The 21,681-nt window shown below is 42.3% G+C and overlaps 2 protein-coding genes across 2 annotated transcripts; both read right to left on the reverse strand.

Moving 5' to 3' along the window:
* Window positions 1-3,690: 3,690 nt before the first annotated feature.
* LOC127005865 (uncharacterized) lies at window positions 3,691-11,883 on the reverse strand. The gene is made up of 4 exons (XM_050875169.1): window positions 11,800-11,883; window positions 11,100-11,704; window positions 4,962-5,150; window positions 3,691-4,160 (listed from the first exon to the last, which is right to left on the reverse strand). Exons 2-4 carry the CDS (start codon window positions 11,694-11,696, stop codon window positions 3,858-3,860), a joined length of 1,089 nt encoding a protein of 362 aa, XP_050731126.1. The 5' UTR covers window positions 11,697-11,704; window positions 11,800-11,883; the 3' UTR covers window positions 3,691-3,857.
* Window positions 11,884-12,820: 937 nt separating this feature from the next.
* Window positions 12,821-15,710, reverse strand: LOC127005866 (glyceraldehyde-3-phosphate dehydrogenase). Its single transcript, XM_050875170.1, has 3 exons — window positions 15,661-15,710; window positions 15,179-15,292; window positions 12,821-14,137 (listed from the first exon to the last, which is right to left on the reverse strand). The coding sequence occupies exons 2-3, from the start codon at window positions 15,254-15,256 to the stop codon at window positions 13,214-13,216; spliced, it is 1,002 nt and encodes a 333-aa protein (XP_050731127.1). The 5' UTR covers window positions 15,257-15,292; window positions 15,661-15,710; the 3' UTR covers window positions 12,821-13,213.
* Between the last annotated feature and the right edge of the window lie 5,971 nt (window positions 15,711-21,681).

Below are 21,681 nucleotides of genomic sequence, written 5' to 3' on the forward strand. Positions count from 1 at the left end.
AGCACCAAAACCAGTCTCATGTAAAGAATATACATGGACAATAGTATCCTGAGATATAATATAGTACTTGTCTTGTTGTATGATGAGCAATCATAGTTTTTAAGGGGAGCGTCCGCCATTAATATTTAAAAAAAATAAATAAATAAATAAAAATTGGAAAAAATTGAAAAAAATCACACATCTTCGTACACCCCTCGGCTACCTTGTGGCAAAATATTATGAAGAAATAAGCAAAACTGACAGAGTTATGGCTGAATTCCCACCTCCCGCCTTCCTCCACTCGTCACTTATGGCTCGATTTCAAAGAAAAGGACACCATCAGACACACAAAGTCCTTCAAAACAAAGATAAAACTGCAATTCAGTAAAGAATACCAACCAGAAAGGCATCAATGTGTTATAACAAGTGCGAGATTGATCAATAAACTTTAAAGGCCCGTATCTCAAAATGTAAGTTATTCCCCTTCTAAAATCTATTTTGAAGCCAGTCTGAGCTTGATTTCAATGAAACAAAAACTAAAAGGCAGTAGAATGTTTTTTCTTCCTCTGTACGTCACTGGTTTTTTTTTATATATGTGACCTGTCATTTTATATTAATATTTTCTTGGTAAAATAAAAAGAATAAAAAAATAAAAAAATAACGACATGGAAACATAGCATTTTATGAAGTGCCTTAGCCATAAAAAAAATTGAATGTTGTGGAACAAAAATTAATGCCAGAATAGCACTCATAAATTTCAGAGGAGGCTGCTGGGGGGGGTAGAATGAGGCTGAATGTCTAAAATTGATGTAAATGTTGTCAATACTTCACAACACAATAATCAAAGTGATTCATACATATTTACCGGAGATATGGCAACATCGTTTTTTTTCCCAGACGCTCCCCTTAAATTTATGTTTTGACACAAGCACTTCATACAACAGTTGTATTGAAACTGTCACTTTCACTATTCAGATATGCACAAACATACCCCATGAAGTGTTGCCTAGTACCAGCCAGATGACAAGTAAGCAGTTCAAAAGGTCATGAAGAACACAAAGATTAATGATATCAATCATCCATCTTGGACAGCCACAATACAATGCAGACAAAATTGCTCTCCACCATAAAATGTCTCCTGAGTATACAAATATCTTCAAAGAAGAGAAGCAGCTGGCGTGAAAAATACTCAGAGGCAGACTAAGTAATTACAACCAGATGCTCACCTGGTGTCTGCTAAGTTTGAATACACTTAACCCCTTCGTTGGGCATGGCGAGGAAGCGACTATCTCCCCAGCGCACTCTGGCAGCCCAACGGGCTCTTTTAACCTCTGTATTTCAAAAACAATTCATCACAGCTAAAAAACAAAAACACCATTGGAAAGAGGAGGCAAAGATCTATAGGATTCGGTTATGTATGCCTCTCCTACGAACGTACATACACGTTCAGGGGGTGTTGCCTGTGAACACTTACATCAGTGAGTGCGCGACGGTCAGCCATATTGAGGCAACTACGGACATATCTCCATGAGGTGCTGGCAAGGTAGTGTTGCCAACTGCAAAATTTACAACTATTTGTCCAAAGAATCAGTCAGGTGATAGGTGAAACTATGCAAAAATGCCGCTACATTGGACAAGAGCATCCACCAATTACTCGTCTGTAGATTTTCCACGCTAGGCTGATATGATTTTCCGCCAAATTTAGTGGAAAACCCACTCAATTGGCAATCCTGTGTTGTGAGAAATAGTGTTGGAACACTCTCATGCGCGGGATTTTTTAGTGCGGCTGGAGCTCGCAGCGAGCGTTTAGCACCACCGGCAAATGCAAGGGGATTGGAGATTTTACATTTTATATTTTTACATTATTATTTTTGCTTCCCAACTCCAATTTATACTTGGGTATTTCATAGTGCTCTGGGGGATCATTACCACCACTTTTTTTTTCCAGCAGTTGAGGCTGTAATTATATAATCAGACAGCACTAACAGGAAACAGAACATTTAACCCTTTCATTGCTAAACGCTGCAAGCAATGAAATAGCAATGAAAGGGTTAAATGTTGTTTCCTGTTAGTGCTGTCTTTTTTTTTTTTTTTTTTATTATTATAACCTTATTCATCCATACTCATGCCTCTCCTTGTATAGTATGATAATAATAAAAATTGTAGAAAAGCTTACCAGCTATACCAAAGAACCATACGAGCTGGATGGCTACGAAAGACAACTACAGAACACAGCACCACCTCCTGGTGACGAGACCATCTGGTGCAGGTTCACAGGTTGTCTGCCTGGGTGCCACCCAGGCAGTGAGCGGCGGCAGCAGCAGTCTCAGCTACTGATTTTCTTGTCACATGTGCTGGAGCCACCCAACACATGGGTGTCACTGTAGAAATAACAAGCACAATTAAAGTGGGGCAAGGGTGGATCCACCTGACCAACTTACCATACAAATGCTCTAAACATTCCACACTGGCTAGGCTATTTCTACTTGTAATTTTGTAATGCTTCGCAAGGCAATATATATTATATATTAAGAAAAATCGTTTTATAGCACAGAAAATTTTGAACAAAAGCACTGTTATTCATGAGCAAACTCATATATTTTGTAATTTAACAATAATCAACACATATTACTGCAGTGACAACAATATTATCAGCATAGAGCTGGTGAAACAAGTCAGCCAGAGCTGATAGGCAACTTTACCTGCTGAGCCACAGACCGATGCTGATTCCGGCAGCTAAGATTCTTGATAGTATAAGGGGCATATTTTTGTTATGCCACTATTAGATTAAAACTGATCAAGCCATGTCACCAGAGTGCACAATGATCCTGAGGATGATGCTACATCTAACAATAATCATTTGATAAAGCAAGGTAAAGCAAGAGTCATTTCAGGAGTCAACAGATGACAGCACACAGGTGACATGGTTGTGTAAACCAGTGCTTACTAATTGTATTTTAAATTAACTAAAAATGAAGACCAAGTGAGGAAAATAATAAGATGAAAAATGAGAAAACACTGATCCCAAAGTATGTTGGATGAGTCAAATGAATTAGCCCAGGGGATTCTGACAATGCCTTATTCCAGACAGGAGAGGACCAGTCATCCTAAGGGAGCCATGATCTCGTGCCTAGCTAGCACCATCTAGGCTGTCTGTCCCACATCACAAGTTAACAGAGCCACAGGCAGACGGGAGACACAAAGCAGAGGCTGGATGGAAACAAGTTGTTGTGAGCTAAGGTAAACCTGGAAGATTGACTTGTGTTGGAACTGTCACTGACCCCCGAGACACAAGCTCTCCTTCAGATAATGAAAGCAAACACCACTAAGGCTGCATGAGCTAGTCATTTCTAATCATTATGTTAGGGGATTAAGTTCTGTAATAAATGTTTTCAAGCTTCCCCACTAAAATAACTTTTTGTCATGCAACCTTTTCTATAGGTATGAAAACTGACCCACTGGGAGGCATTCCCTGCCATGAACATGCTACTTTTTATTTAAACACCCATTTATTTTACTATAAATTTATTTTCCTTAACCTATATGAAAACATTGAAAATGAGCCAATGGTCTCAATTGCACAAAAGATCACTAGGTAAAGTAAGAGATATTGATACAAGATCTCATAATGGCCTTAAGTTAAAATCAGTTACTTGACTTGAACAATGAAAATAAATTTGCCAGGTCATATAAATAGAAATTTGGCAAGGATTTTTTTTTTTTTTTTTTTTTTTTTTTTTTACTTTTAACGTTACTTTCTAAACTAATATTATGGAGGATTACAGTGGTTCAAAATACATTTTTATAAGGTAAATTTTAGCTACTGAGAAAGTAGCACAAGTGGCAGGGTGGGCTGAGTGGTGGTCACGGCTCAGAGCCTATTGACCAGGTGCTATAGCATCATCATCCGCTTGGCTGTCCCCATTGCTCTCCAAATTAACATCCCCTACTATCTCTGGGGCCTGGGGAGCCATTGGTACATCGGTGTTTAACTCTTTCTGATCCTCTACATCCTCCCCGTTCTCCTCTGCCTGGTCCATGGCCTGGGGTTTTGCCCCCTCCCCCTCGGGGGCGTCCGAACTCTCCGCATTAGCTTCACTAGTGGCTGACGCCTCCCCTTTATTTTCCTCATCTTTAATGTTGCCTTGCATGGCTGCTTCCGCCAATATTTTATCCACATCCTGTAAATTGCGTGAAATATAATGTTAATATGGCGTGGGTCGGGCCAGGGCCTGGTCCACTACCGGAAGACCAAGAGGAGGGACCATTTACATCACAACCAACACAACCACATCAAAAATTTTGCTTTAAAATAAAAGTGATAAAAGGACACCAAAAGTTAGGACTAAACAGCATCAAGCTGAAAATCATTTTTAAGTGAATGTGAAATTTATTTTTAAACAGAAAAGCCTGTAACTTTAAGGCACTGTAATTTTTAAAGCTACTTTTGATATCTCAAAATTGAAGTGTCTAAGAGCACTCAGCTCATGCATCAGTGGTTCAGATAAAATTGACAATCCCGGACCAGTTCCCACAGGTAGAGCAGAAGGTGATGTTCTCAATGAATGGGAATAAAGTGGAGATGCCAAATCTATGTTTTTAAGGCTTAATAATTGTATAACTGTCACAGTTGAGACAAGTTTCAGTTTAGTTTTTGAGTGGTCTGTGACAACATCACCTTGCATTGCATGGTCGTCTTGCTCCTTGACCATCAGGTCCATGAAGAAGGATGGTTGGTCACCCATCAATATGATTAAAGTGGCAGTGACAGTACCCCACTTGGAGGAAATAACTGTTTTTTGTTTCCCAGTAATTAACTGATTGAAATGGAACAAGTGAACAGTGATTAAGGTCATTTAATGATTAGCTTGCCCTCCCTCTCCCTTGCAAAGGTGCTGCTGCAGCTGGGTGGACCACACCATGCCTCCTCCACACGCCCCGCCTTGCACAGCTACCCATACCAGCATTCAGGAGAGACTTACCTCCTCTGGGTGTGCCCCTATGTACTCTAGCTTGGCCTCCCGCAGCATGGTGGTCACCTTGTTCCTCTGCTCCTTAAACTCATCCCAGTCCTCTTTGCTCTTTGTCTTCTTCGCCTTCTGGTGAAGTTTGTGTTTCTTGATGATTTCGTTCTTCATTCCTTCTGTTACCCAAGGTTTGTTCATTTCTCCCTGTTGGGATGTGAAAATAGATCAATTAACTAATCTGTGATTAAATGAAATACTACAACACAGTGGAGTAAGGCTCAACACTTGAAAGACTTGGATGCAATTGTTAAAATAAAAAAGAAGTCTGTACACAAGGACAGCTAGAAACCTGCTGTGAGTAACCCCTCACAAGGGATAATGGCATCAAAGATATTGATATGCAAATATAGTATATCTAAACTGTAAGATGATTATGTGAATGATGCAGTAGAGGAAATTATTGCTGCTTTGGACAAGTATATTGAAAAGGAAGGGACAAGTTGTACAATAAGACACCATTATATAATTTCATAAAGCTTCTCATAACAGAAAGTGGACTATTACTTCTACTTACTAAGTAATATTAGAATTCTAGCAGTAAAGCAAAGCAGTAAGTTTCATAAGTAGCTACTAGTAAAATATAACATCTACTATAACTCTTGAGCCCTCTTCACTCCAAAAACATCCCATGAAGTGGTCTCAGCTCCTTAATGTATTCTTTCATGCTACTAATTCTCCTTACTAATATACTTTTCTTGACTGATCATTCTGCATTCTCGTCGCATGCTCACACCCTCAACACATTATCTACCTATATTTCATTCATTACTCACACTAAACAGCTTAAAAAACTTCCTGATGTTCTCACTGCCTCATCACCCAACTTTTTCTTCTCTGGCATCCTATTCCCAGTGCACATATCATCATATGGTCTCTGACTTCATAGCTTTGTCTGAGGCATGAATCAAGATTGGAAAAATTATAATACCATCCGTGAGATCCATTTACAAGACTGTTTCCTTGCCTCTCCTACTTACTGGGAGCAGCTATGAGAACTAAAGCTTTGCTCACTGAGAAAATGTGAATTATCTATGAGTGGAAGATCGTTGCAGGCCTGGTGTCCCATGTGAAGATGACAAATAACACCCACCCAACTTACCAAGGAGAGAACAACTAACACCTACTCAAAAAGATGCATGGACACTATCTATCTATCTATCTCTCTATACGTATATATATCCAAGGCCTTGTTCCAACAGAGGAAATTCATCCACAGCAGAGGCTCTTACAATATTCCCAGTACCAGCACTCCTGAGCATATTCAATCCCTCACCTGACCCAACTCTCACCAATACTCATTAATACACAATACTCATTATTCACTGGTGATCAACCCCCGAAACTATCTTCCCTAATCCCACCCTCATATACTCTCCATGAAGTCCTCATTCTAAACTTTAATATGTCCAAACCATCTCAGAGTACAACGTTTCACCTGCTCAGCCACTCCTAAATCCATTTTCCTTTTTGTTACCCCCATACTCTCTCTATCACATGTTGACACACCCCATGCACCTCAATTATATAACTTTACCACTGAACATATTCATGACTACTGTGTTACATCCTATGTCCACATCTGTAATGAATATAATGAAGGAGGTACCTACCTCCATGCATATAACAGTCAGAAGGATAATAAAAGTAAAGTTGGGGGTATACACAAAGCTCCATGTGACCTTTGTGCTCACCTGTCTCATTGACCTTTGAGCCCAGGTAAAAAGGCAAGTGTTGCCAAAACACCCAGGTACTCACACAAATACTCAAACCTACCCCAATGAGGATGAAGGAGATCTAGATAAAGCATATGATAAAAAAACTAAGATTGTACACAGAAGCACCACTGTAAGTATGAGGAAAGATACCAATGAACAGCAACAGTAAACTAACAAAGGTAGCAAATTTTTTTTTAAATAAAGCTCATAAAAAGTGCAAATATAGGAAGAACTAGAAGGGGTGAGAGAGTTGGGAGAACTGGCACAACAACTGAAAGGTAAGTGATAACTAACAATTTAACATGGAGAGCATCTAATAAACTTTCAGAAGACAAGAGCATGAGAGACCAAGAGAAGACTGGGCACTGGCAGACATTAGGTGTATGGTCAAAAAGACCCAAATAGTAATGTCACGAATAATACTGTGGTGGGTGAAGTTGTGGAGAAATTCACAAAAGAACTGTGCAGTGATCAGGGTAGCCAGCAGGAAGGTGGTGGAAGAAAATACTAGATGAACACAGAAGTTTCTAGTGTAGCTGTGGATGAAGTAAAGAAAGCTTTAATAAGAATGAAGTAAAGCAGCAGATGATCAAACTATAGATATAATGAATGATTCAGGCAATTTCATAATTAATAAACTAGTTCAAACATGCTGCAAAATGGATAGTCACAGTTCCTAGAGCCTGAAAAAATCCCATAAAAAAAAAATAATAACAGGACCATCTTCTTTTTTTGGGGGGTGAAAATTGAGGATGTGGACATTTTCTGTTTTGCCCATAGAAGTCTCAATTCAACATCCTTTGGAGTTATTGCCAAATATTATGGCAAAATACTGGCTGTACATTGGTCCAGTTATGTGTTGTTTCAAAATTTCATGGTTAGGTTGAGTGGCTGCCCACCATGCTCAGGGGCACTAAAATAGTGCCAAAAAGGCCTGCAAAGCACTGCTTTAATAAAAGAAAAACAGAACAAGAGGCCGACAGAGAGGTGAATTTCAGGAGGTGTCGACACTCCTCTCTTGAAAGAGGTTGTCATAGGCAGGAGGAAATACAGATAAAGGAAGGCTGTTCCAGAGTTTACCAGCAGAGGGGATAAAAGGATGAAGATGCTGGCAGTATAGTGGTGAGCAAGAGTAGAAAGTCGAGTGCAGCAGGGCCGCAGGAGGGGGGAGGCATGCAGTTATCAAGTTCAGAAGAGCAAGCAGCATCAAAATATCGGTAGAAGATAGAAAGAGATGCACCACTGCGGAGGAATTCAAGAGGTAGGAAACTGTAAGCAAGAGGAGGGGAGTTGATGAGACAAAGAGTCTTAGACTCCACTCTGTCCAAAAGAGCTGTATGTGTGGAGCCCCCACATATGTGAGATGCATGCTCCATACGAGGGTGGACAAGGCTCCTGTATATAGACAGCATCTGTGTGGGGGAAAAGAACTGGCGGAGGCGATACAGAATGCCCAATCTCGAGGAAGCTGATTTAGCAAGAGACACCTAAAGGTGTGTGGTCTGTTATCTGTCAAAAACAAACCTAAAAAAAAAAAATAATAAAAATAATAATAAGATAGGAGATCTCTACTGAAAAGTCATTCAGAAAAAAGCTAAACAGCAAATCTTCACTAAGATTAGTGAATTATTGTTCATGTAGTGTGTGTGTGTGTGTGTGTGTGTGTGTGTGTGTGTGTGTGTGTATACTACTTGTGTGTCATCTGTCAAAAGGAGAGTGAGCAGACAAATGAGGACCTGTGTTACAAATTGCTCCACCTACGCTCTCCTGCCAGCAGTTAACCCCTTCACTCCGGCGACACCGACGTCGGCGTCCGACGGCGTCACCGTATGGAAAGGGTTAGTCCTCTTCTAAACCTCTTAATCCCCTTCCATTTCCTCTTCTAAACCTCTTAAGAGAAAATGGAAGGATTGAAAGGTTTAGAAGAGGATTAATCCTCTTCCATATCCTCTCAACCCTTTCCATACTGTGACGCCGATGTCTGCATCACAGATGGAAAGGGTTAAATATCATTATGCATGTTTGTATATCACCCACACACTTTCAAAACCCTTTCAAGATGCCCAAAAAGGCCCAAACCCTGAAAAACTGGAGATACCGAATGTTATGTTCGACAAAGTCACTGAGAACACCCATGACACTACCAGAACCCTCACCAGCCTGATTCCCATCATATCGTCTTACTCAACATCTACAGACTCAGAAGACAATGCAAATAAGAATAAAATCTATACAATTAGAAAAGAATTACTAGAGGATGCCATCCAAAGTGAAATCAGGTTCTCATTTCAAAGAGTGGGGGGTGGTGACCCATGATGCCCTTGTAGTGTCTTCAGGATTACATGTGTTACTGATTTCAGAATTTTTCTCGGTTAAGATTCGTTTTAGGTCCGTGCCAGTATCTCACTACCTACCTTATGAAACATCAGTACCTCTTCATATATCTTTTCTACAAACCTTCAACAGTCATGGAAACGCTTTGAAATTCCAATTCAAGGACTTTTTTTTACTCTTGAAAATAGGGGATAATGTTTATGAAAGCGCATTGCCTCCTCTGGTGACAGACACGGCGATGCTGCAGCCGGTGTTGCGAGAAATACCTTCTCACTGAAATAAGTCACATATACATGTGGGGGGGTAAGCCCCGTTAGTAGGTCGTAGAGTTCGGTTGGAGTAGTTTAAATATGCTCCCCGACCCTAAACCCTCTGTGAGCTATTTTACGGCTGCGGTGTCGCCACGGCTGCCGCCAGAGGAGGCGACCCGCTTTTGTAAACATTATCCCCTATTTTCAAGAGTAAAAAAAAAAAAAGTCCTTGAATTGGATTTTCAAAGCATTTCCATGACTGTTGAAGGTTAGTAGAAAAGATATATGAAGAGATAGTGATGTTTCATAAAGTAGATTATGAGATACTGGAATGAACCTAAAACGAATCTTTACCTTTTTTCTCAATAAGAGGGGCAGTCTGTCTGTGGGTATGTGATTATAGTGCGCGCCAGCTATTTTGGCCCGTGAAGGAGGAGCTTCACGGGAAAGCCTAGGTCATTAAGCTCTTAAAGCGTTGCCACATATCTGTCGCTCCGCCTCCAACAGGGTCTAGCTCCCACCCATCTCTCTCTCTCTCTCTCTCTCTCTCTCTCTCTCTCTCTCTCTCTCTGTCCCGAATTTTAACAGATTTTGTACTTCATGATAAAGATTTATCTCCCTGTTCGTTCGCTAACTTTTGTTGCCAAAGCTGTCCTGTAATTAACTTTGGAAACGTTCTCTGTAGGTCCTCCGTAGTCCTTCTCTTTCTGGAAATACTCGTGGACGTTGAAAACAATGTCCTTTGCCTGACTACGTAAGTGAGACGAGTGATGGTTTGGATGAGCTGCCATGCTTCCTCTGTGGTGGATGGAAGTGGAATGCCGGGCTGGGCCGAGGGAACAGGGAGTGGCCAGAGGAGGAGTCAGTGAGGTCGTGACCCGACAACACTGTTGAACACTGTTGTCACGTTTTCTCCACCGTTTTATAATAACCTAAATATATAAGTAACAGTACACTGTGTAGCTCATTGCAGTTTGAATTAAAATAATATTAGTGTGTGTTTATATCTTTTGAAAAGTTTTTTTTTTTAAATGACGCACATTAATTAAAGCCAAATACGTTCACTTGACATATGAGCATTTTTCACGGCCCTCCCTCTCACGGGCCAAATTAGCTGGCGCGCACTATAGTAAAATATATAGAAGTAGTGAGAATCAAAATGCACCAACATTTACACACTATCATGTTCAATAAGTCAAGTTTGAAATGCAACTCAAATGTATTGACCTGTTTTCTCAAAATACATATTAACAGTCTGACTTTGAACTCCTCAGTGCCTATTGGTCACAAGGAATGTTATAATTTTGGAAAGCGCATAATAAATTATGAATTCCATCTATTGTTCATGTCTCAACGCTTAATTTTTCCTTAGTTCCATAACGTATTTTTAAATTATGTACAATATCAATATGAATAATAGATAAACTCAGAAAACATTCTAAGGGTTGATTAAACAAAAACTAATGATACAGCTTATTTTCATGGACAAGATCAACTTGAAAAGAAAAAAAAAAGAAAACTAATTCCATAATTTATACCAACTCCCACAACTAGCTAACCTTTTTCATATATGGTATGGCCCTACCAGGTGAGAATATCAGGTGAGAATAGGAGGCACTAATAAATTCATCTAACCTACAAACTTTTCTCGAAGCAATTAACAAAGAGTAAGCACCAAACTGGACTCTAGCTTCCAATAAGGGCTGATTGCAGTGATGCAACTGACAACCACCTCCATGGCCTAACCAGCCCCCTAATACAATGAAGTAACACTTGTGTCAAGTACACTTTACCTGCTTGTCCTTATTCTTTATCATGGCTATTCCTCCTCCTCTTCCTCTGACAACCCCCCGGCCCCTCACCATGCCCCGCCCTCGGCCCCGGCCTCGCATGGGGGGTCTTGGGGGGCCCATCATGCCTGGTCCAGGGGGTCTGAAGGGCGGGCCCATGGGCATTGGGGGCGGGGGCAGCATCCCCTGCATGCCGCCTCGCCCTCTAGGTCCCATGCCTCCTCGTGGTGGTGGGGGTCCCATGCCCCTGCCCAGACCCATCGGGGGGCCGGGGGGGCCTAGCCTGCCGGGGCCAGGCATGGGTCGGGGGACCATACGCCCTGGGGGGGGCATGTGATCAGGTCTGCGGCCAGGCCCGGGAGGAGGCATGCGGCCTGGGGGTGGCCCCATGCCCATGGGGGGCGGCGGTCCCATTGGGCCTCGTGGGGGTCCCATGCTGGGGGGCCGCCTCATGCCTGGTGGAGGGGGGAGGGGCCGTGACATGAGCGGCGGCGGCTTGTGGACGCCGCCGCCACGGCCGCCCCTGCCGCGGCCGCCGCCCCCGCGGCCCCGCACGCCCCCGCCCCGACGCTCCGCGTACCCGTTCACTTGGCGGCGCATCACCGGACCTGAATGGGCCAAGCGGTGTTAGTTATCCTCGAAACACACGACTCAGGTCACAACGCACAGGGCTCGGCGTCACCACTGCCACACCAATACGCACCGACGATCGATCCGCCAATCACGGGCCGCGGCACAGCCCGCCCAGGCCCCCGCCGGCCAATGGGCGCCGCCGACCCTCGCCGCGCAGGGACCGCCACTCTAAAGGTGTTATTGATCTGCCTTCATTAGAAAACACTTCTTTTCCCACTCCTGTCGTCACATCTCAGGAAAATATTTTGCACTGCGGCACTGTTTTCCTCATCAGCAAGTGACATGGACTTGACAAGGCTTGGTTCATGAGGTAGAACAAAATGCAGCGCCTATCAACAAATTTAACCTTGGTGGCATACATTTATAATTTGCCAAATTTAGTAGAAATACATCGGGTAATAAGGACTTCACCAGATTCATCTCTTCGAAGAGCACCAACTATATTAAACAAATTGAAAGTCAAAAGCTCTCGCAGCCTCGCACTGGCGCCTCCTATATAGGCAATGTAAGTATTAGTTATTAGCATCCCACTAAAGCCTCCACATTTAATTAATCCACTGAGCCTTCACAGTCCTCAGGTTCTATTTTTTTCCCCTTTGTCTCTTCTTTATTTGGCCTACAGTCTAATAGCTGCAGGAGGCCGAATCTTTACCTTCAGAATATTGTCCCCGACTCAGTTAAGGTCACCCTGGCTGTTTATAGCTATTGAGGATACCTGTATGGAAACTGAGGTTACTGTTCCAGCCTCCTGACGGAATTTTTTTTTTTTTTGGGGGGGGGGGGGAGGGACACGTTATTGACTATTATCAAGATTTTAGAAATTGGAAATATTTATACTCAAAAACTATCATAATAATAAATCAGCTGTGCCGTGTAACACCTAAATCGTACTTTGCATGATCCCTGCCTTTGCTTCGATTCATATAAAAGTTCATGACATCCATACTTCCTACATGCTGTCTCAGAATTGCGCATGATGCTTGACCTCAATCCTCAGTGTTGTGAATTATAACCCAACATTATGACATACAAAATTTCCTACTCCAATGCAATACTCTTTCTTAATGCTTGCTTGTAGAGAAGAAAAGACCTTGTTAACAGATTTATTTATTGGCCAATATTTCACTTTACAGCCAACATAACATCACTTTTAAGACGAACAAAAATTTTACCCAGTTCAGACTAGCCAGACTCAACCAAGTGATACCAAGAGGAACAATCACCTCTACCACACCGTAATCATTCAATATACATTCACACGCACATACAGCTGTCTCAAATGCTCCTCCCACTCCCATAACCAAGATGGCAGGAGCATCTGGACCTCCATTTTATTAAGATGGTATGCTTTAGCAGAACTGAATTTACAAAGCTCTTTACATAGTTCACATCTAACAAGCTTCAAATAGAGTTCCAGCTAAGCCGCAATTCATGCCACCGTCATCCTCCAGTTCTTCACCAGTGCAGGCCTTGTTCACAGCAGTTTAGGCATCAACCTTCTGCATGTGTTTGATGAGGTCAATGACACGGTTGGAGTAGCCAAACTCGTTGTCATACCAGGAGACGACCTTAGCAAATGTCTTGCTTAGCTGGATACCAGCCTTGGCGTCAAAGATGGAGGACCTCTCATCCCCAGTGAAATCGCAAGAGACAACATCATCTTCAGTGTAGCCCAAGATTCCCTTGAGAGGACCCTCAGAGGCAGCCTTCATGGCAGCCTTGATGTCATCATAGGTGCACTCCTTGCCAAGGATAACAGTCAAGTCCACAACGGACACATCAGGGGTGGGCACGCGGAAGGCCATGCCAGTCAGCTTGCCATTCAGCTCAGGGATGACCTTGCCGACAGCCTTGGCAGCACCAGTGGAGGATGGGATGATGTTTTGGGCAGCGCCACGGCCACCACGCCAGTCCTTGGCAGAGGGGCCATCCACAGTCTTCTGGGTGGCAGTAACAGCATGCACGGTGGTCATGAGGCCCTGGACAATCTCAAAGTTGTCGTGCAGCACCTTGGCAACGGGAGCCAGGCAGTTGGTGGTGCAGGAGGCATTGGAGACAACATTCATGTCCTTGGAGTACTTCTCAAGGTTGACACCACACACGAACATGGGTGCATCAGCAGAGGGAGCAGAGATGATCACCTTCTTGGCTCCACCAGTGAAGTGAGCAGAGGCCTTCTCAATGGTGGTGAACACGCCAGTGGACTCCACAATGTACTCAGCACCGGCCTTGCCCCATGGAATGTTCTCTGGCTTCATTTCATTGAAGACAGCAATCTTCTTGCCGTTCACAACCAGAGCTCCATCCTCTGCCTTCACCTCACCCTTGTACATGCCATGGGTGGAGTCATACTTGAACATGTACACCATATAGTCCAGGGCAATGAAGGGGTCATTCACAGCCACAACCTGCAACCAAAGGAAAAGATCTTTAGCCACAAAAAATTGGAAAATATAACAAATATAACAGCTGATCCTGTGTATGAACAGCTCATTAATTCCTAGAAAGCACAATCAAGCTAGTTTATTTCTAATGAATTAAACAACTAATTAACTAACAATATCTGAGTGTTTGAGTAAACATTTTAAATTTTTCAATAGGAACCCAAGTTTCCTTTCATGCTCAAAACAAATACATGCTACAACCATTAATAATAAACCACCTTTAATTCAATTATCTTAAATCTACTCGGCAGCCACAGGAGCTATGCCCCTTTAAAAAGTTAAGAGGGCTAAAATATCTTTGGAACCTCCCAAAGGAAGGAACTTTTAGGGTATGGGTTAAAAACTAGGGCAAGCCACTTTATACCGTTTTCAATTTTCACACAAACACTAGTAATTAATAATAAAATACACCAATAGGAAATAGTATAACATCCAGAGCTCAAAAAGCAGTGCTCCCCAAAAGGTTCTCAGGCAAGAGCAAACCTCAGGATCACTAAGTGACAAGGCATATCTGCAACCTTCCAACAGGGAAATATTGTTCGCCCCCTAAAAAACCCTTGGTTCTAATATTCCCTACTTATTTTTGTTCTAGTATATATATTTAACATTAATAAGTTCTGGAAAAGTGAAAGTGAAAATTAGAGGAACGGCATTGGTCTAAATACCCATTTCACCTTCAAGAGGGCAGTTACTTCATCTAGATGTGGCTATAAACTGTTCAAGCATATCATTCCCGTTCTTGGTTTACCGGTGTGATGTCAAACTCTGGTTTCCCTTCCCATAACGATGAGTCACAATCAATAACGGGTTCATTGAGTACATCAGCTCAGTCTTCCCCTTTACCCTTGATAAAGTGCCAGAACGAAGCCGAAAGGGAGCAAGGTTATGGCCAAGGTGAGCAGTGCGCCGGCCCTGCCAACTGTAGCCTGGGGGTGGGGGTGATGAGGGCTGTGGGGCCACTAAACCTACAGGACACTGACAATGTGTTTTCTTGAATGTACTAACCTCGGCACCTGACTGCAGGGCAGCACGAAGCACCAGGCGACCGATACGGCCGAATCCGTTGATACCGATCTTGGACATGGTGTTGGAGTTGGTGAGGTGATGCAAGAGGAGTTTCTGCAATAAAAAAATGTAGTTAATAAAGTATTATATCAATAATATGAAAGTCTGGTAATGTTTAAAACACTTTGGATTAATCAGATTCCTTGGGGTAATGAATCGATAGGTGGCCACACCCAAAAGGATCAAGCAGGCGGCCAGTCCGGCAGTAACCGGCTCCTCACAGCAGACACGGCGCCATTATATGAGGGCGCCGGCCAGCACCGGTTACCTGACCCCAGCAACAAGGCTAAGTAATATGGAACTACACAAATAAATCAAATCACTAAGCGATACACAGATGAAAGAAGCTTTTGGGATTATAGCACCGAGATGACAATGCAAAATAACGGTTTTTGATAGCGTACAACAGCACACACACTCACCACTCTGGGGTCTGACTAGACTGACGGCGGAGGAAGCTTCACCTCTCTAGTTATGCCGGGGCGCCACGTCACAGAAGGATGCCAACGCTGCTCCTTTACTTAACATTTATATAACTCACCGACTCGCAAAACTATACGCAGATCATTGCGAATCATTTTCTGGTTCATCGCATATGGCAGTTTAGGTGTTATTATCGCATATCAAGTAATATATGCGTTATTACAAAGTGAGAAACTGGCAGCTGACTGTGAGGCCGGTGTCGCGCGTGCTCCGTGGAGCACCACAGCCTCCTTGGGCGACCTTCAACGTCTACCCCAGGCAGCACAAAATTAAAAGGAAAAAAATAAATAAACTGAACAAAGTCACGATGGATGTCAACACCACCTGTTATTATGAACATACCAAACTATGTATGATTTCCTGGATGATGTTGACAGTGCCAAATAAGCTTTCTTTTCAAGATTGTAGAATATTCATCATTACCCCTTTAATAAATATATCGAAGAATTGCATTTCTACGAACATTCATCCCTATAACCACAACAGTTCAATATACCGTTGTGCCAAGCCAAAGGATCCACTTTTTGTTGAGGGAGACAGGAGCCCCGCTGAAGGTCATGTGAAGGTGACCCCTCCTCCGTCACTGTAGCCTCCTAACGATAAGGACACTGCTACCATAGGCCAGAGACATTCACTAATTCAAATGAACAAATAAGACAGTGTAATGTGATCGCATTCCTAGAGCATAATCGTTGTATAAGAGGTTATCGCATCGCATTGCTCGGCACTTTAACCCTCGCCTCCCACCTCGAGATCACCACACCCACATCCCTCACCCCTGCATGCAACCTTATTTAATGTGTGTACCCAATAACCCAGCATGCCCTTGTACCCGCCAGATATCGCGGTCAGTCTCTTGAGGGCCTGTGTTGATCGGAACTAGCAATTAAGGTTTGTGTGGGAAGGAGGGAATAATGTGCTGTGAAACTTTCCATCCAAACATCGATCCCCGTGACCTATATGTGTGCGTGTGGGGGGAGACGGCTGAACAATACACACACACACACACACAGCATATATTAGCCGGTTACAGGATGGCTTGAACACGAATCTATCATCGGTTGGCAACGTAGCACAATATTCCAGTAAAATCACACTGGATATCAAAAGTCTCCATTAGACACAAAATTATTCAATCATATACATCAAAGGACAAATCACAATGGTGCAGGTGTATTATTAAGAGTGATCCATAAACCTCTCTTATCAATCTGCTGCCTGTCTATCGATTGCTATAAAAAAAAATAGCTCATGTGTCCTCCGGGGTGTCTGTCGACCTATCTGCCCTCAAGTCTGCCTGTATCACACCATCCATACAGATTAGCCCATTTGACCTTGACGTTAAATTTCAACGTAGATTCGCTGATGATGCAGATATCCCTCGTGGCAACATCGATTGAGTACAAGAAACACCCTTGAAACCATACATCTTTGAGCATACATTACGCTGAAAATAATATTAGGCCTATATGTGCCGGGGTGGAGTGCCTCAAGTAAGAACAGGAGACAATGGACTGAGTTGCGGGTGGAGGGCCGGGGAGGATATGATAAGGATTGGGGTGGGTAGAGAGGTGTGGGTAGGGAGGGCCGGGTGATGGTGGGTAGAGGCAAGGCCGTGATAGACTTGGTGATAGAGAGGTGTGGGTAGGGAGGGGTGATGTTGGCAGTGGGCAGAGAGAGGGGTGGGAGAAGAGAATGACAAGAAGGGGGTGAAGAGTGGAGGCAGAAGCAACAGCAAGTGACAGGGGAGTGGAAGAGAGAGGATGGGAGGGGGAGGGGAAGTGACAGTACTATACTTGCTTGTTGCTACGCCAGAAATTAGACAACCACTAGTGAGAAACAGCATTGGGATGGTGCTTCTTTATAAACGTGAGAAGAACGGTTGATCACATATCTTAAAATTGCATAATAATATCAGTGTAAAATCTCGTTACTTTTCTAATTCCAGGCTATCCTTCCTCCTATCGTACGTGCACCTATTTATCACTGTCTGTGGCAACTGTTATCAGAGTTATTAGATAACGTGTATACTCACCCCTCGTTCAGTGATCATAATATTATCTATATGGTACACACACTTATGAAAATGGTGCATTATAGTACATTAACCTTTTCACCATGTCACCTGCATAGAGCATGTCTGAGAATGGAGTATAATGGAAGGGAAAGTGCATATTTATTTCCTTCACCCTGAAAAAAAAGACAAAGGTGCAAATGAAAAAATGAATGTGGGTGAAGGAACGAACGAATGAATGAATGAAGAGTAAGCTGGAGAACAGTGATTTAGAGATAGAGAAAACAACAACGACAACAAAGGTTCAGTTATTTAAAGGTAAGCAAAAGACAAAGTCAAGAAGAGAAAAATAAAAGAAACACAAAAGGGTAAAAGAATTAAACGGATACATCAGCAGGATATCCCCACCCCCACCCCTTTCGACACCTTCCCCTCTATAACACTATTTTTTTTATATACATTCTTCTCATGCACACTTAAGATCATCACCGTCACTCAGCCAAGAATTACAGCCAACACACGTTTTGACCTACGCCGGATGCCCTATGCGACCCCTACAGCATGGCGGGATCCCCTCCTCGTGCCAGACTGCTTATTTTTAGTACTCGCTTGCCTCTCCTCTTTGTCACACCCCTCGCCCCCCGCCAGGCAGCGCTTACAGCACCCTACGGCGTGGCTGAGCGGCTTTTCAATATTCGATCCTCAGTTTATTGCCTTGCAGACCTGCATGGAAACTTAACGTTCAACTACAGAGTCTGATAAAATACTTAAAAGACGATGTATTCTGTACCCTTGTGCCAACTCCTTAAAAAATCGATGTGGCAACTTAGAGATACACAAATATGAGATACCAATATGAGTACTGAGCTCCCTATAATGTCTTCTTAACAATCATTAAGGCCAATTTAGAGATATACAGACGAGGTACCATTATGAGTACTGAGCTCCCTATAATGTCTTCTTAACAATCATTAAGGTCAATTTAAGGTCAACAATACGTATGAAGGGCGCCAGTCACGAGCAACGCCCACACCGCGCCACGGTCAAGGACAACTCAGTCAAGGTCACCCTCTATCCCTTGTGAGTTATTTAAAGCCTCGCCAGGAGGGAAGAGGCCTCTCGCTCAACGTGGGAGACAGCGATGGAGGAGGCACTGCAGGAGTCTCATGGGTAACCATCCAGGGTAGGAGGAAAAGACGGGGAAAAGAAGAGAGCTGGAAAAAGAACATGAAGGAAAAAAAAGATATGGAGAACTTCATGACTGACTGACTGATAGACTGTGTAAGTGCAAGGGCATGAAGTGGCTAATAATAAACCTTTAGTTCATTGCATATAGGCGCTTGATATTCCCAATTAGCAACTTTCCATAGATAAGCTTTTTTTTTTTTACCTTAGTATACTCATTACATGGTCGCTTGTATGAGTCATATTGTATTGAATGCATTGAGAAATTAAGTTAGGTATAATAAACCACATGCAGCAATCTCTTAGTATTTAGTATTGCAACATCTCGATACAACACAAACATTTTTTTTTTCCTGGTATCTTTTCATGGTGTATGGAAGTGAGGGCCTTGCATTGTCACTCTTCATCACCTGCTCACCCACCCATTCACCCACTCATTCACCCACTCACTCACTCACCCTTTCAGTCACTCATTCACCCACTCACCCAGTCTACAGAAGGCCAACAAGTACCGCCTACCCCCCATCCTCCCATCCCTTCCTCCCTTATCTTCCACCTACTGCATCCAGTGATCTTATGTATACCTTTTACCCTTTACACTCTACCGCCACATGTCCTCCAAGAGAATGCGTTGCGTATATGTGCGATAGTAGAAAAATTAAGTAACGGAGCACCCTTAACTGCGTAGATACACACATACAACGCCAACTGATGCGAGAGGTGTCACAAATTTAATCTTGCCATAATCTCCAGTCCCTCCACTCACTTTTCCTTTCCCAATCCTTTCAGTAGCCTATATTACCCATCATTAAACACCTTCCGAGATATGATTTAGCTTAATATGATATCTTTGCTGCCTAGTGTTAGAATATTTTTGATGCTAAGCCATATTATTTCATTTCAATCTCTTCCACGCTACGATGCTTTCCACTGTGACTCATACAACAATTATTATTTCCACATATAACATGGGTGGATGCAACGTCAATGGTAATGATTAAACTAATTATGCTACTGGTGTCTTTAATTTGCGTCCTAAAATCGATTAACTTCACATATTACAGTGAGGAGGATGAATAATAGAACGACAATAATGCAATAGACTCATAAATAGATAAATTGTTTGATTAGACTATATACGAAGCCAATTACGATCGAGCGGGTAAAAAATAAAAGTGTCTGTTTGTCTGATGTATGAAAGCTTTAGGTATGTGTGTAATGCATGTATGTATGTATATGTATGTATGTATGTATGTATGTACCTATGTATGTATGTATGTATGTATGTATGTATTTATGTATGTATAAACATAATTAGAAGAGGAAGAACATCACCGTGAATATATAGGAAGGAACGAAAAAGTAAGAACAGAATACAAAGCAAAAGGGGTTAACCGTTACAATACATTTAGATAGCCAGCAGCAGAGATATTAAAGGGTAGCCCATCCACGGGAGGCCAGAGGGTACAAAAATAACATATATGGGTTATTGAGACATGAGAGGAAGCTGCGACAGAAATGATGGAGGCATGTTGTGAAGATAAGGGCAATGATATGATAGCGTAATCTAACGGATGGAGAATTATCACTTGAGAGAGAGAGAGAGAGAGAGAGAGAGAGAGAGAGAGAGAGAGAGAGAGAGAGAGAGAGAGAGAGAGAGAGAGATTTATCTTTGAAAAAAAAAAAACATTAGTTAGGTCATCACAGTGTTTGAAAGTGGGAGACAGTGCAGCTGACATACATTTTACACAGCCGAATAAAATTTACCTAATTTATCACCAAACCAATCACCAGAACAAGCCACCTATATACCTAATATTATGTAGGCTAAACTAATAAACAATTGACCAGTGAAATTAGCAGAGACTGTGACACATCGGGATTTGCTATATTATGAAAACAAAATGCTAGTGTTGAAATTTTTGGCAAGAAGAGAGCTGTCCGCCGGGGAGTGAAGGTCATGCCGGGCGACCTTACCTACCTTACCCGCCAAACTCGAACTGGCGGCGCGTTAGTTAGATCATTACGTATGTAATATCTGCCTAACACAACATGATTAGACACAGTTTAAAGAAAGTCGCGATATTGTTCCAGCTATACTTGTAGAATTTAGCAAAACTAACTGCTACCATACATTAGAATGGATCGAATGGATTGAGCGATTTGTAAACTACTATGCACTAAACGTACGTTGCCTCTAATAATTGTTTTTAAACTATTTAAATTGAGCTATACAAGATTACAAGGATATATCTGACTACATGTTTCACCCCTTATATTTATAAAAAAAAAATATGTGTCTGTTATATAACTTAATAAATATTCTGCATTAAAAACATGATGGTGTACGTCGATCCTCGCTTTTCTCGTGGTTATCAAATGACCATGGCTGAGTGATCAATCAGTTAACTGTTTAGAGAGATTGGTTTCGGTATGCATTGCCATATTGCAAGCCATTTTAGTACAGTAACTGCGACATATGCCAAGTGTACGGGTAGGCCTATATTATCTTCAGCAGTCAACTCCCTAATTTATATAGTATAATCTACGCATAACCAAGAAGTTATCAAAAGGTGCTTACAGCTAATTTAATAATGATGATAAAGCAGTATTACCGCTCCTCAATCAAGCTTTTAGGCAAGGTCGTAGTGTATATACCAGTAGACATTAACGGAAAAACAGTACCCTCTCGTCAAGCATATATCTGTGGCGTTAGCAACTATTCATATTTCAAGGATAACTGCTGACTATTATTAGAAAG

Source organism: Eriocheir sinensis, chromosome 31 (assembly GCF_024679095.1).
Source record: "Eriocheir sinensis breed Jianghai 21 chromosome 31, ASM2467909v1, whole genome shotgun sequence".
Taxonomy (NCBI): Eukaryota; Metazoa; Arthropoda; class Malacostraca; order Decapoda; family Varunidae; genus Eriocheir; species Eriocheir sinensis.